We start from the raw sequence: 14,268 nt of genomic DNA on the forward strand, positions 1-14,268 counted from the left end.
GAAGATGTTCCGACGGGAACGTTCATCGAAAATTTGCATTTTTTAATAGTGCTCGAACATGTAACAGCCACACGAAAATTATTTTACCATCGCAAAGCTGCCTACAAATCTTGTGGAAAATGCTGGGAATTCCCCTCGAGAAATATGATAGTTCCCTTAGGATGTCTAAACATTCCCTTTGAAAATATAGGGTACTTGTTTATACTTGGCTTACTTCTCTGGCTTTTGAAGCTAATTGGTTTGGATCATATCTTTATCCCATTATTGTATGGCTTTACAAATGTTGTCAGATTAAATTAACTCTTTGTGTCTCTTAAGCTGGATTTTAGTTGGTTACTTATATATTTTATTAGTTGCTTGTCATATTAGGTATAATTCAAAAACTATATCCTTGCTTATTCTGTATTTTTTTCTCACTAATTTCAATCTTGTATTTAAACATATCCAACCTAATGGGAAATCCAAACATAGAAGCCTCCTACCCCCAAATATTTCTAGCTTCAATTCAGGCAATAACAATAATAATAACTAGGCCTTGATCCCAAATAGTTAGTTGGGACTGTCAACTTAATTTTCGTGTGAGTTTACTTTACATTGCCGGTTTTAAATTCGAACAAAGGAGAGAGTTATCCACAGGTAAAAAAAACAAGTTATCTCCAATGATAGAAAAAAGAAATTCAAATGTCACAAAATCGCTAATTTCCGACGGTCGTCCCATTGGAATTTGACTTGTCGCTAATTTGGGGTTTTTGATGGAAAGCCGTTGAAAACGTTATCGACGAGCCAAATTACAACGGATTCCGTCGAAAATTAACGAACTTTTGATAGTGATAGTGATTTTTATTATTTTTATCTTTAAATAATGGATAAGAAGTTAGAAACTGGCCATGATATTGATGATTGCTTTCTTGACTCTCAAACTAGTTCGAAATTTTCAAATATTACTCATTCAAAATCTCTTACATAGTCAGAATATTCCAAATAAAACCCCAAAATAGTACTTGAAAAGTGGATTTTTTGAGTGATACTCTTTGAACAAGTCTTTCCTATCAGTTGAACTAGCAGGAAATTTCTGACACTTGAAAAGAAAATCTCAGTACAAATAAATTATGGGTTTTAAGATTTGCAGGTCATGGTTCATGCATATTGGGTTTGACTATTTAGGAAACTAATTAATCTCTTAAACTAATCAAAATTATGAGGCGCCTCAACCTGTCAAAATTCCTTTTTTTTCTTTTATAATCATCTGTTATTCGAAACTCACTGACATGACTAATCCTGTAATCCATATTCACCCCGCATAAGGCCCATTAAATGGGGAAAACGCACTCTAGGAGGGGGGTTTTCATGATGAGAATTCAAACCCGAGATCTTCGATCAAGGGAATAATGGAATTGGAAATTTATATCTCCAATTATCACAACACATTTTTTTATCATGTCAAGAAGCGAGACTTTTGTCCTAAAGTATTCCTTAGAAAGAACTTATTTTATGTAATTACCAGAAGTCGACACCTCCAATAAAATAATATAAATGGCGAGTTCGCTAATTAGTTAATAGATTGAATGATTGACTATACATTAGTATAAGTTATTTGAACTATTATAAGACTCAGAAGGAAGCGAAGCTGCTAAGTTATTTTTATTGTTTGAATGTTTGTCACCCTATTTGAATATGTGGCTAGCTAGCCTTATTCATACCACATATACATAAACAAAACTATTTTGAATAACATAAAAATTTAATTTATAAGTGCAACAAAACAAACAAAGAACTCAGATCCACTATGACAACCACAAGTTTTATTTTTCATTTACAAGTGATAATAATATCAGACTAGTATTTGAAGCTACACTATGCTGAAGAAAACCTTAAATTTTTAATTTTTAATATGTGGACAGACCAGATTGATGCATACACAACCACTACACCTCAAATCCATACAAGTTAGGTCGTATCTGTACAAATAGGAGAAAAACAATTACTGTTCAAAGTTTAGTAAAATCCTGAAGAGGTCATGTTTAGGCCCTTGAACTATTAGAAAGATATGATGTCCAAAAACTAAGTTGCTAAATGACCTTGCGATTCATCAGAACCATGAGACAGTTCATTCACTAAAATTTGGTTTGATCAGTCCCAGCATAACTTCTGAGTTCTGATACAAAAGACTGTGGTTAGCTACTATGTGTCAATGAGCTCCTACCTGTATGTTGCTCATACACTAAAAAAATGCACTACTTTTGGAGGATCGACATGCGCCCCAGCTGCTTTTTGAAGAGTCCGAGCAACATAAACGCCTCCTACACCAATTGCTTAAGAGCCCAAAAACATAACAAGTGACATAACCAAGAATCAAGATGCTTCACAAAGTTTCAGGTCTCAATGATCAAGAAAAGATATTTCTCGGCGTGTATGTGAGAGAGGGGGAAGAGAAAGATTGACAAAAACATAAGAGTATTCCAATTTAAGCACTAGATAAACATTAAATTGTGGGTTCCTGAAGAAAACATAGCTGCAATTTCAATGGAATACATAGAAGAGATTTTCAAAATTCAGCACATCTGATACTAAAATGCAAGAAAACTAGAATCATCATTTTCCAGAAAGGGCGTAACTAAAAATAATGCTGGTCGAAGATACAGCCGTGTAGATGGAGAGTTCCTCAGCTATCCAAGTGTTCGTTCCCATCCATTTAACAAATTGTCATAACATTAAACAGCGGTCGGGCAAGAATACTAAGGAACTTCATTCTAGATGGGATGAAAACATACAAGAAACAAGAACTTTCAATTTCTATAGATAAAAAAAATCTACCAAAGGCAACAATGGTCAAAACTGCTTGTTGCTTATATTACTATAAAATTTCTTCAACGAGCTTAGATCCATTTGAAAAGAGAGCAAATGCGCTTAATCTTAGTTATAAAATGCAGCAGTTCTCATTTCATTCAATGCATTTTAGTTGATATCTTCTCATATACAAGTTAGAAAAAAAGGTGAACTAAGATCTGGCTTCTGATTGCAGCCCTGACAGTCTTCTAGATGAAAAGGAAAAAAAAAAAAAAAAAACTAAGTCGTCAATTTCATAGGTGATTATCTTTCATCATAATTCTATGAAAGGAACAAGCATGTGGGAAGACTTCCTACTTGTCTTTTTTTTTTTTTTTTTTTTTTTTTTGACACAAACTGTTGGAACGTGAAAATGTCCAACTTGCGGAAACAACATTTAGCATTTGGATGCATCATGGCACACTAGCCCATCTCCTCTATCCACGCTGGGTTTTAAGTGTCCTGTGAAAGAGATCAGAGTTTCAATTTAAGATCCAGATCACTCGCTCAGGAAAAAAAAAAATAGTAAATATACATCAACATGATTTCACTCAAGGATATAAAATGAGTAAGTATATTATGAATTCAAACTCCACAAAACTGAGAAGACAAGAAGTTAACAAACAAAACTGTTTTGTTAGGCATATCTGTTAAACCATTAGTAACAGAGAATTATATGTTGCTAAGTTGAAAATTGAAGCAACTTAAAGTCAAAACTTCTTGACAAAGATCTAAAAAGAACGACACTCATAGTGAAGATTCATAAGATCAACACTGACTACTTTGGCATTGAGATGAAAGCGAAGATACATAAAGTCGACACCAGCTAGTTTTTTTTTTTTTTTTTTTTAGTAGTAGTAGTTGTTATTGCTTCTTTTTCTTTTCTTTTTTTTCTTTGTTTTTGCCGAAGGGTGGGGTAGGGTGTTGCTTAGAGGAGCATGGCCGTGATTCTATAACACTGTATACATGTATGATTGGTCGCTTTTGTTTTTATAGCATAGGTTTCATGCACGGATTTGTCATGTAGTACCTGATAGTAATCAAGAGAAAGGATATTCATCTTCTGAATAATGAAATCTAGTTTACTAGACAACGCAATTCATCAAATTGTCAAGTGTCTGATAGTAATCAAGAGGACTGAAATTTCACTTTAAGGGTAAAATGAAATGAATTCCTAGAGGATGCATCACATGTAAATTGTTAATTTGGTTGTCGGTATTATAGCAACAGCAAGTAAACAAGGAAATTTGTTAATCCAGTGGAAAGGATCGTCTGCTATATACTAATTTCTTTCTTTCTTTTACTTAGAATCACTTGAAGTGGAGTCGCAAAATCATAAGAAACTTTACAAGGAAATAATTCCATATCTGAACCATTTCATTACGAATAATTTATATTTATATAAATAAAGAGAACAAGGGAAGCAAAGGCTTCAAAGTTCTATCAAATACCTTTTCTACCTGCCTCTGCTATTGTTGATTGAGCCCGATACTCCACATTTATGTATGTTTCTGATCTACTCAAATTCAAACTGCACATCTACGTGCATGTATTTCCTCATCAGCTGAACAATAGACGAGGTAAATCCAGCCAACATTTGGCACTCTTCATGTGTTTTAGTCTCGGAAATCACTCCATGAATAACTAATTTAGTGAGATTAGGGCATCTTTGCAGTAGACCAGCAACCCACTGAGTAAAGATGTCATTAATTACCGTTGATCCCAGCTCCAACACATTGACATTCTCTAACAGAGATAATCCTTGTAAACCAGATTGAAGAATTCCCTCCCATAAGTCGTCTCTTAAATCATAACTAACTGCAAGATGGTTTAATTGCGGGAAGCAAAGTGCAATCGTTTCCACATCCACAATTTCGTCCTCTTCATCAAATACAACGTCCCATAACCTGAGACTTCTCATCGTGGAAGATTTCGAAATCATCTGATAGAACTTGGACCAATTTATCGTGAAATTACTAACATCTACAGTTTCAAGATTATCAACAGCCTCACCGACATCGAGATGTATAATACTAACATCATCGATCTTGAAATACTTCAAAGTTCCTTTTCCGACGAGCTCAAAAAGCTCAAGCGCACAGTCTTTTAAGTGCAGATTCTCAAGGCTGTCAGCTTCCAATATAAACTTGTCCAAACTTATCGCTTCGATGTAGATACTCTTTAGTGTAGTGCTGTTCAGCTCAACAGTTACCTGTGCATAGGGGTGGCAAAATAAGTCCAGGAGAACATGATCCGCCAAACCCCCCCAAGTTTGGGCTGGTCATTGACCCGTTTCAGCCCAATCTATTTCAGCCCATCAAAAAATTGGGCTGTTATGTAGCCCAAATTGACCCATGAGAAATCTTGTCAAGATATTTTCAAAAAGACAGTTTTTTTATTTGATATTTTATATATGCTATCATAAAGGAAAAAATAGATTTATTAGGCATCTAAACAATTATAAGAGAACAAACAAAGAAATTAAAACTTAGTAAGAATTGGGAGGGTTAGGCTATGACCCGCTTCTTAGCCTAGCTCATTTCAGCCCAAGTAACTTTTGATTAGCTTAGCCCATTTTTACCCGCCCAAATTCAGTCCAACCCGGCCATCTGACACCCCTAGTTACCTGTGCATCCGACATTGCGATCTCCGGATTCATAAGAGCTAAAATTTCGATCTTCGGACAAGCTGTCAGTAATAAATTCAGATCCAATGCTGAAATACTGACATAACTTAATGAAAGGGATTTTAGGCAAAGGAACCTCTGATAATTTGGTTCAACCCCTGATACGGAATTATGAGCAAGCACCAACATTTCCAGCTTCTGTCTCCCGCATATATCAAGAATGTTAATATTCGGAGTCGTTCGGACATTGTAAAACAACCATTGCAACGATTCTCTCGTATACATGAGCCAAGCAACTACAGCGGAAGCCGAGAACTCGTCAACATCGTCCATCAATATTGATAAACCTTGTAAACGTGTAGTTTGAAACAATGTCTGAGTAATCAGTATCTCGAGCCTACTAGTACTTAGATCTCGATAGAGTGGCCAATCATGAGAATTGAATGAAAGAGTATGGAGGTGTTTCTGACAAGCTTCGCGCCACTTTCTACACGTTGTGGAAGCTACGATTACATCCCTCGCTGCTCCGAGGTGAGAGAGGATATTCCCAATGACCTCAACAGGAAGGTAATCCATATCACTGGAACAAGTAAAATAAAAATCAGAATTTGAATCCCAAAATGGATTCTCACAGGAAACTTTACAGGGTGTTTGGCTAAGCTTATAAGCTGGTCAAATTGGCTTATAAGCACTTGTTAGCTTATCTACGCATTGGGTACGCCAAAGTGCTTTTAAGCCAAGTGCTTATAAGCAGAGGCAGATCCAGGATTTTAAGCTTGTGGGTTCCTAAAAAAATAAAATAACATGCAAATTTGGGATAAGGATTTAGGGATTTTTTTGATAAGTAATTTGTGGAAGAACGACACAATTTTTGAACACTAGTTTTTCTTGTTTCTTACTCCCTCCGGATCAAAAAAAGAGTCCACTTAGCCATTTACACACCCCTTAAGAAACTACTTACTTCAAGAAAAAAAATATGTAAATTGACTAAACTACCCCTTATTAAATAGACATTGGGATTTGATCACATAAGACTTAATAGGGGCAAATCTGAAAAGATAAGATTAATTGTTTCTTAGTTTAATAAACGGACACTTTTTTTACCTAAGAAAAAAAGGCTAAGTGGACACTTTTTTTTTTATCCGGAGGGAGTATTTGTTTTGGTTTCAAATTTGACTTGAAATGTTGGGATTTGGAAAAAATAACAATTTATTGGCTGATTGCTTCTTTTTAGTTGACTTTGTAACATATATTTTTTCTTAAAAAAAGAGCAAAAATGTGAAGCACTTGCTTTTTATAACTGTCTTCTGCTTTTTAGAAGTCAAAAAGCGAGTTGAAATTTAAAAAACGATGGTAGGCAGGATCGATCACGCGCACACCCGGACGAAACGCGCCTTAGGAGTTCCTGCGCTGCCATGAAACCATCCAGCCACTTAGTTATGGGTTCCTAACTGAAAATATTTATACTCTTCCTATATTTTTCAATATAATAATAGGACCTACGGTAGCTGGTGTGGGTTCCCGAGAACCCACGCCTGCTACTGTAGATCCATCCCTGCTTATAAGCCATAAGCTGGTCATCCTCAACTTATGACTTTCCAGCTTATAAGCACTTTTGCTTTGACCATGTATTTTACTATTTTTATCCTTAACCTTTTTTTCTAATTCTCAAAATATCTTTCCCAAAACTAAACTCCAAATTTCCCGTATTCGTTGTTCCTCCTTGTTTTACATGGATACTTTAAAAATTATAATTTTAGCAAAAAATTTAAGGATATTTTAGTCACATTAACAACAGAACAGCTTATCAGCACTGTTTGACCAAACACATCAACTGCTTGTTAACAGTTTCAGCATTTCTATCCAAATACGGAATTGTTTGTTTATAAAATTAGTTTTAGCACTTGAAACTTAATTAGCTATTTACAATCGGCTAATCCAAACGGGCTCTTAAAATCAAACCACATAGAAGCCCAAGAGTTTGCAACCTCTCAAGCCATTACTGTTATCCTAGTAACCCCAAAATGGGGCATCACCAAATTAATCAAGATTTGATTTTTCCTTCAATCATTGCATGAAAATTAAACTTTTAACCTTCACATACCACACTAACTAAACCAAATAACATGCATTCACCAATATACACACATAGCCAAAGAAACAATGCATCAAATGGGGGCCTCTAAAACACAACATCTTCACAATTTCTGAAGAAAAGAAACTGCATTTTATAACAAAGAAATTACTATCCCAAGATCTATAGCAATTTTCTGATTGTACAGCCAAAAAAGTTCAAGTTTTTTAACATACCCAATTGAGAAAACTGCAAAAAGAAACGAATGATTGATGCCATCCCACAGGATCACCAAGAAATGAGAACCAGAATTTTTTAGGTAACATTATTCTGCCCATGGAGGTGTAAGTATGAGAGAAGCAAATGGGAAGGATAATCTATTCAGAACCTAGTAAGCCAAAAAAAATAATTATGGTCAAAAAATCCTAGGGCCGCCTAATATCCTAGTAACCCCACAATGGGCATCACTATATTAATCAAGATTTCATTTTTCTTCAATCATTGCATAAATTTTAACTTTCAACCTTCAAATATGACACTAACAAAACCAAATAGAACCCAAAGAGTTAGTAACCTCTCAAGATTACTGTTATCCTAGTAACCCCTCAATGAGGCATTACCACATTAATCAAGATTTCATTTTTCTCAATCACTGCATAAATTTTAACTTTCAACCTTCAAATATGCCACTAACAAAACCAAATAGAACCCAAAGAGTTAGTAACCTCTCAAGATTACTATTATCCTAGTAACCCCTCAATGGGGCATTACCGCATTAATCAAGACTTCATTTTTCTTCAATCATTGCATAAATTTTAACTTTCAACCTTCAAAAAAGGCACTCACTAAACCAAATAGAACCCCAAGAGTTAGTAACCTCTCAAGATTACTGTTATCCTAGTAACCCCTCAATGAGGCATTACCACATTAATCAAGATTTCATTTTTCTCAATCACTGCATAAATTTTAACTTTCAACCTTCAAATATGCCACTAACAAAACCAAATAGAACCCAAAGAGTTAGTAACCTCTCAAGATTACTATTATCCTAGTAACCCCTCAATGGGGCATTACCGCATTAATCAAGACTTCATTTTTCTTCAATCATTGCATAAATTTTAACTTTCAACCTTCAAAAAAGGCACTCACTAAACCAAATAGAACCCCAAGAGTTTGTAACCTCTCAAGATTACTATTATCCTGGTAACCCCACAATAGGGCATCACCACATTAATCAAGATTTCATTTTTCTTCAATCATTGCATAAATTTTTACTTTCAACCTTCAAAATGACACTAACTAAACCAAATAGAACCCAAAGAGTTCGTAACCTCTCAAAATTACTATTATCCTAGTAACCCCACAATGGAGCATTACCAAATTAATCAAGATTTGGTTTTTCTTCAATAATTGCATGAATTTTAACTTTCAACCTTCTAATAAAACACTAAATAAACCAAGTAACAATCATTAATGCATCAAATGGGCGCCTCAAGAACACAATAATTTCACAATTTCTGAAGAAAAAAAACTACATTTTATAACATAAAAAAAACACTAACCCAAGATCTATAGCAATTTTCTAATTGTAAAACCTTAAAAAGTTTGCATTTTTTAGCATACCCAATTGAGGAAACTGCCAAAAGAAATGAATGATTGATGCCATCCCACAAAATCACCAAGAAATGAGAACCAGAATTTTTCAGGTACCATTATTGTTGTGTCCATTAGGTTGTAAGTATGAGAGAAGCAAATGGGAATTAAGGATAATTGGTTGAAGGGAACAGATGAAGAGTGAATCAAGGAAAGGTATTATAAGTGAAAATTGGAGATCCACCAACTTTGAGAGGGAGATAATGAGAGACAAAGGAAAAATTAGTATAGGGAAAAACAAAACTGATTTATATTTTGTTGGAAGGGAAGGAAATGGGTCATTTGCACTTTTGTCCCAATTTAGAGTCCGTTTGGATTAGCTGAAAAAAAAAAGTGGTTTTTAAGTACAAGTGCTTAAAGTATTTTAAGTGTTAAAAGTTATTTTATAAATAATCAGTTAAATATTTGAATAAAAGTGCTTAAAGGGTTTTCAGAAGTAGGGGCTGTATTGGAATTAACAGAAAACATAGGATAAAAGGGAAAAGTTGTTGGGCAAATCAAAATGGCTTTTAAGCCAAAAAAATAAATAAGTTGGGGTTGAGCAACTTCTTGATTTTGGCTTATTTTAAGCACTCTTTAACTTAATTTAAGTTGTTTTCTATTTTTGCTAAACACTTAAATAAGTTAAAAATGGCTTATAAGCTGGTTTGACCAACTTATAAGTCAATCCAAACGAGCTCTTAAATGTGTTAATTTGACTGTTCATAAATTTTAAGTAATAAAAAAAAAATGATTCTTGTGGCACTAAATTAAAAATGTGGTAATGTACTAAAATATCCTTGAATCTTGTGGTTTTAAACTTATCTTATAGGATGTTTGAAAGAAACATTTTTTCCAAGCAGGCAAACAGAAAAAAAACTAAGACAATTAAATTGGGACGGAAGGAGTATAATTTAAGCTCTTGTGATATTTGACGAATCATATCTAATTATTAATTAATTAAAATATGCATTTTTGATCCCTTTAACTGTGACTTACACATGGTGTTCATTTACCTGGAAAAGGTGTATGATAAAGTTCCTAGGAGGTCATTTGGAGATGTCTGGAGTCTAAAGCTGTACATGTGGTGTACATCAGGGCAATTAAGCATATGTATGATGGAGCTAAGACTCGGATTAGGACAGTGGAGGCGACTCAAGACACTTCCCGATCTTGATGGGGCTGCACCAGATATCAGCCCTTAACGCCTTCCTGGTCGCATTAGTGATGGATGAACTGATGCAACATATTAAAGGAGAGGTGATGTGGTGTATGTTATTCACATATGACATTGTACTAATCGACGAGATGTGCGTGAGAGTTAACAATAGGCTAGAAGTATGGCCACAAACCCTTGAGTCTAAAGGGTTCAAGTTAAGCAGGACTAAGACAGAGTATCTAGAGTGCAAGTTCAATGTTGTAACACATGAGGCGGAGGCGGAGGCGAAAGTGAAGCTTGATGCCAAGTCCTACCCAAGAAAAATAGTTTTAAGTATCTTGCATCTATTATACGAGGAGATAAGAGATTATGTCGCTCATTGTATCGAGGCGGGGTGGGTGAAATAGAGGCTTGCATCTGAGGTAATGTGCGATAAGAATGTGTCGCCAAGGCTTAAAAGTAAATGTTACAGAGTGTGACTAGAACGACCTTGTTGTGTGGGGCAGGGTGCTGACCAGTCAAGAATGCCATGTTCATAAGACGAGTGTAGCTGTAATGAGGATGCTTAGATGGATGTGTGGGCATACTGGGAGGGATATGGTTAGGAACGAAGTTATACGGCACAAGATAGAAGTGGCTCCCATGGCAGAGAAGATGAGGGAGGCGAAACTAAGATGGTTCGGGCATATGAAAAGAAGGTGTGTGGATATGCTAGTAAGGAAGTGTGAGAGGTTAGCTATAATAGGAGTTTGGAGAGGTAAAGGTAGGCCGAAAAAGAACTGGGGGAGGTGATTAGATAGAACATGGCACAACTTCAGCTTAATGAGGACATGACCCAAGATAGAAAGGTGTGGAGGTCGAGGATTAGGCTAGAGGGTTAGTAGGTAGCCTAGTGGTCTCCGTAGCAGTAGTATTAGGTAGTCGTCGTATAGTTTCATTTCTTTAATCTATTGTACTATCTGTTACCTCATCTGTTTTTTATCGTGCTATTCTTGTTGCCATATTTCTCTCTTGATACCATGCTTTTTACTTTGATACTTGTTTTCACACCACTGTCTTTTCTTTTAAGCCGAGGATCTATCGAAAACAGTCTCTCTACCCCTTAAAGGTAGAGGTAAGGTTTGCATACATCCTACCCTCCCCAGACCCCACTTATGGAACCACACTAGGTATGTCGTTGATGTTGTAGTTACTAACTATTCTATCACTTAGTAATTATTTATGCGTTATGTTTGTTACACCCCGCACTTTCAGTGTTACACCCCGTACCTCGGAGAAGCACTGGTTAAATTTGAATGTAAGTATGTCGAGTTATGGCTAGGTAAAACAACTTTGGAGTGTGAGGAATGAAGCATTATTAAGTATATTTATTAAGTAAAGGATGAATTATGATCTTGTAAGTCGTAACCGGGAAGGACAACCTTGGAACCAAAGGACATGACCATTGTCAAGTATGATTAGTGATAAGTATCATGTACGAAGAGTTTCGGAAGATTTCGAGATCAAGCAAATTGAAGAAAATAAGTTTGACAAAAATTTGGAAAAAGTTGGCAGGATTTTGGGCAGATTTTTAGTCAATTTTGGAGGGGTATATCTCCTAGTATATTAGGAGTTTTTAGGTGTTTCAAAAGCCTAAGATGAAGTTCGTCGTGTCTAGTTTCTAAATCAACAAACCGCTCGTCGATACGACGTCGGAGTAGAGAATTATGGACGTTACAAATTCAGCTGACAGAGCAGAAACAGCATTGCTACAGTACTGCTACAGTGCGCCAACTTTGGCATCTATATAAGGGGCAAAAACCCCATTTTTCTGCACAAAATTTCCTAGACATTCCAGAAAATTCAGCCAATCAAGAGAGCATATTTACCTCATAAAAGTGAGGATTTTGAGTAATTTCAAGTGACGGAATATTAATCGAGGTCCAGGCAATGTGTAGTCGCTCTTATAGTATCATTTTGCGGTGTATTTTGGCTTGAATTCAAGGTGGATATTGGAGATATTATTGTTCTAACAAAGAAAAGGTATGAATCTCTCCTTATTGGTATTAATTTCAGCTTCTTTACGGAAATAAAGTTATTAAATAGTTGTATCACAAGTTGGATAGTTGAGAAATTTAGAAAACATTGTGTGGGATGTTTTAGGAAATATATTGGTATGAATAATAGTGTTGATAATGTTGGTATTGTTGTTGTTGATTGGTTGTTGATATTATGATTTCGGGCTAGGCATATAAACAAGGGAGATGCTGCCCGAATTTCGATAGAATCTAAAAGGATTTTAATTAAAGGTTTGAGACAAGTGCATGATGACGAGCCTAACAATAGTATGAATGGTTTTATATGTAGATTGCGAGTTAGGAAGTAAGTTGGAAGTCGAGAAATTATCTTCCAGGTATGTTAAGGCTAGTCCCTTTCTTCTAAAGGCATGATTCCTTTCTTATGAACCCAATAGGTGTTTTCCAAATGTCCCATGATCCCTCTATGTGAATCCATAAATGTTTTCCAAGAATATTTTTATTCTCAAAAGCTAGAGATTCATGATTCATGGAGTTCTTATGATGCTAAAGATAAACGTGTTTTGTGATGACGATGATCCTATTTCTAGAAACTCCTATGTTATAATTCCTTACATATGTTTCATAACCTTCTTACTTTCAAAAGTTAGAGTTCATGATTCAAAGGTATGACTTCTTTCTTGATAATCCATAAATGTTTTCCAAAAATGTTCCTATTTTCCGAGTCAAAGATTTATGATTCTATAAGCTTTTATGACAACAACAACGGACATGTTTTTACAATGTTAATGACGATGCCAAAGATGAGAATGTTTCTATGATGATTACGATGATGATGATGATTTCATATTTAAAAGTCCCAAGCTTATGATTTCAATGTAAATATGAGAATGTTGAGTTATTTTCGTGATTTTCTTGATTTTTATTCATTGTTGTTGATCTCGCCTTATAATAATTGTTCCTTCAAGGTGAAATAGAACGATGATGATTATTCTATAATATAATCGGAGGTTACCAACCTTACGTCACTCCGATGTATTTATAGCTCTTATTTGGCTCTCATGCATGCTTTATCTCTATATGTATGTATTTTCTCACACCGCGCCGCGCTATAGTCGGCCGGGCATGGCACGTAGATGTGCACACCACTGCAGTGGGCATGTTATGATATTGCCCCGGACGCGGGAGGCCCGGACGCGGGAGGCCCGAACGCGGGCTAATGATGATAACACCGAGCCTTAATGGCCGGGCATGATACTATATATATGACACCGAGCCTTAATGGCCGGGCATGATACTATATATATGACACCGAGCCTTAATGGCCGAGCATGGTACTATGTATATGTATAAAAATATTTTTTTTAAAAGCTAAGCATGCATGGCATCCGCCTTATGAGGCATCCAGATGTACAGGTTATCTCTTTTATTCCATGTTACCTTTCATGTCTATATTATATTGTTATTCATGCCTTACATACTCAGTACATTATTCGTACTGACGTCCTTCTTCGGGGACGTCGCGCTCATGCCCGCAGTAGGTAGGAAGACGGATCGTACCCGTGGGTGTTCTATCGGCGGATTCTCGGGAGCACTCCACTTACTTTGAGCTGCCGATCTATTTGGTATTGTCCTTATGATCATTTGTATTCTATGTAGAGGCTCGTAGATGTGTGTGCATAGTTAGATATTTTATAGCTCCACCGGTTCATATTGTTGTATAATATATTGGTGGCCTTGTCGGCCTTATTTTGAGCTCTTGATACTTTACTATTAGCCTTGCCGCTTTATGATATACATCGTGTGTTGTGGCGACCTTGTCGGTCCGCATATGTACATATGTCTTGAATGATCGAATATTCCTATGTTGGGCCTTTTTCGCGTGCGTGTGGTCTTTGAGTTATGGTTTATAATGTTCAAAGTAACGGATAAGTCA

At 35.8% G+C, this 14,268-nt stretch overlaps 1 protein-coding gene across 2 annotated transcripts; it reads right to left on the minus strand.

Annotated features, from left to right (window-relative positions):
- Nucleotides 1-2,913: 2,913 nt before the first annotated feature.
- Nucleotides 2,914-9,442, minus strand: LOC132065464 (F-box/LRR-repeat protein At1g67190-like). Of its 2 annotated transcripts, XM_059458878.1 has the most exons (5): nt 9,278-9,441; nt 9,150-9,209; nt 5,453-6,032; nt 4,278-5,038; nt 2,914-3,288 (listed from the first exon to the last, which is right to left on the minus strand). In XM_059458878.1, exons 3-4 carry the CDS (start codon nt 6,026-6,028, stop codon nt 4,343-4,345), a joined length of 1,272 nt encoding a protein of 423 aa, XP_059314861.1. In that variant the 5' UTR covers nt 6,029-6,032; nt 9,150-9,209; nt 9,278-9,441; the 3' UTR covers nt 2,914-3,288; nt 4,278-4,342. The 2 variants fall into 2 exon arrangements, with proteins under 2 accessions (XP_059314861.1, XP_059314860.1); XM_059458877.1 differs by having other exon boundaries at nt 9,150-9,442.
- Between the last annotated feature and the right edge of the window lie 4,826 nt (nt 9,443-14,268).

Source organism: Lycium ferocissimum, chromosome 7 (genome assembly GCF_029784015.1).
Source record: "Lycium ferocissimum isolate CSIRO_LF1 chromosome 7, AGI_CSIRO_Lferr_CH_V1, whole genome shotgun sequence".
NCBI lineage: Eukaryota > Viridiplantae > Streptophyta > Magnoliopsida > Solanales > Solanaceae > Lycium > Lycium ferocissimum.

Excerpts from the sequence above, each read along its gene's own strand:
- LOC132065464 (XM_059458877.1), bottom strand. The coding sequence starts at position 6,028 with ATGGATTACCTTCCTGTTGAGGTCATTGGGAATATCCTCTCTCACCTC. Across the intron at positions 5,039-5,452 it reads TCGCAATGTCGGATGCACAG|GTAACTGTTGAGCTGAACAG; the intron begins GTAACTAGGGGT and ends CCCTATGCACAG.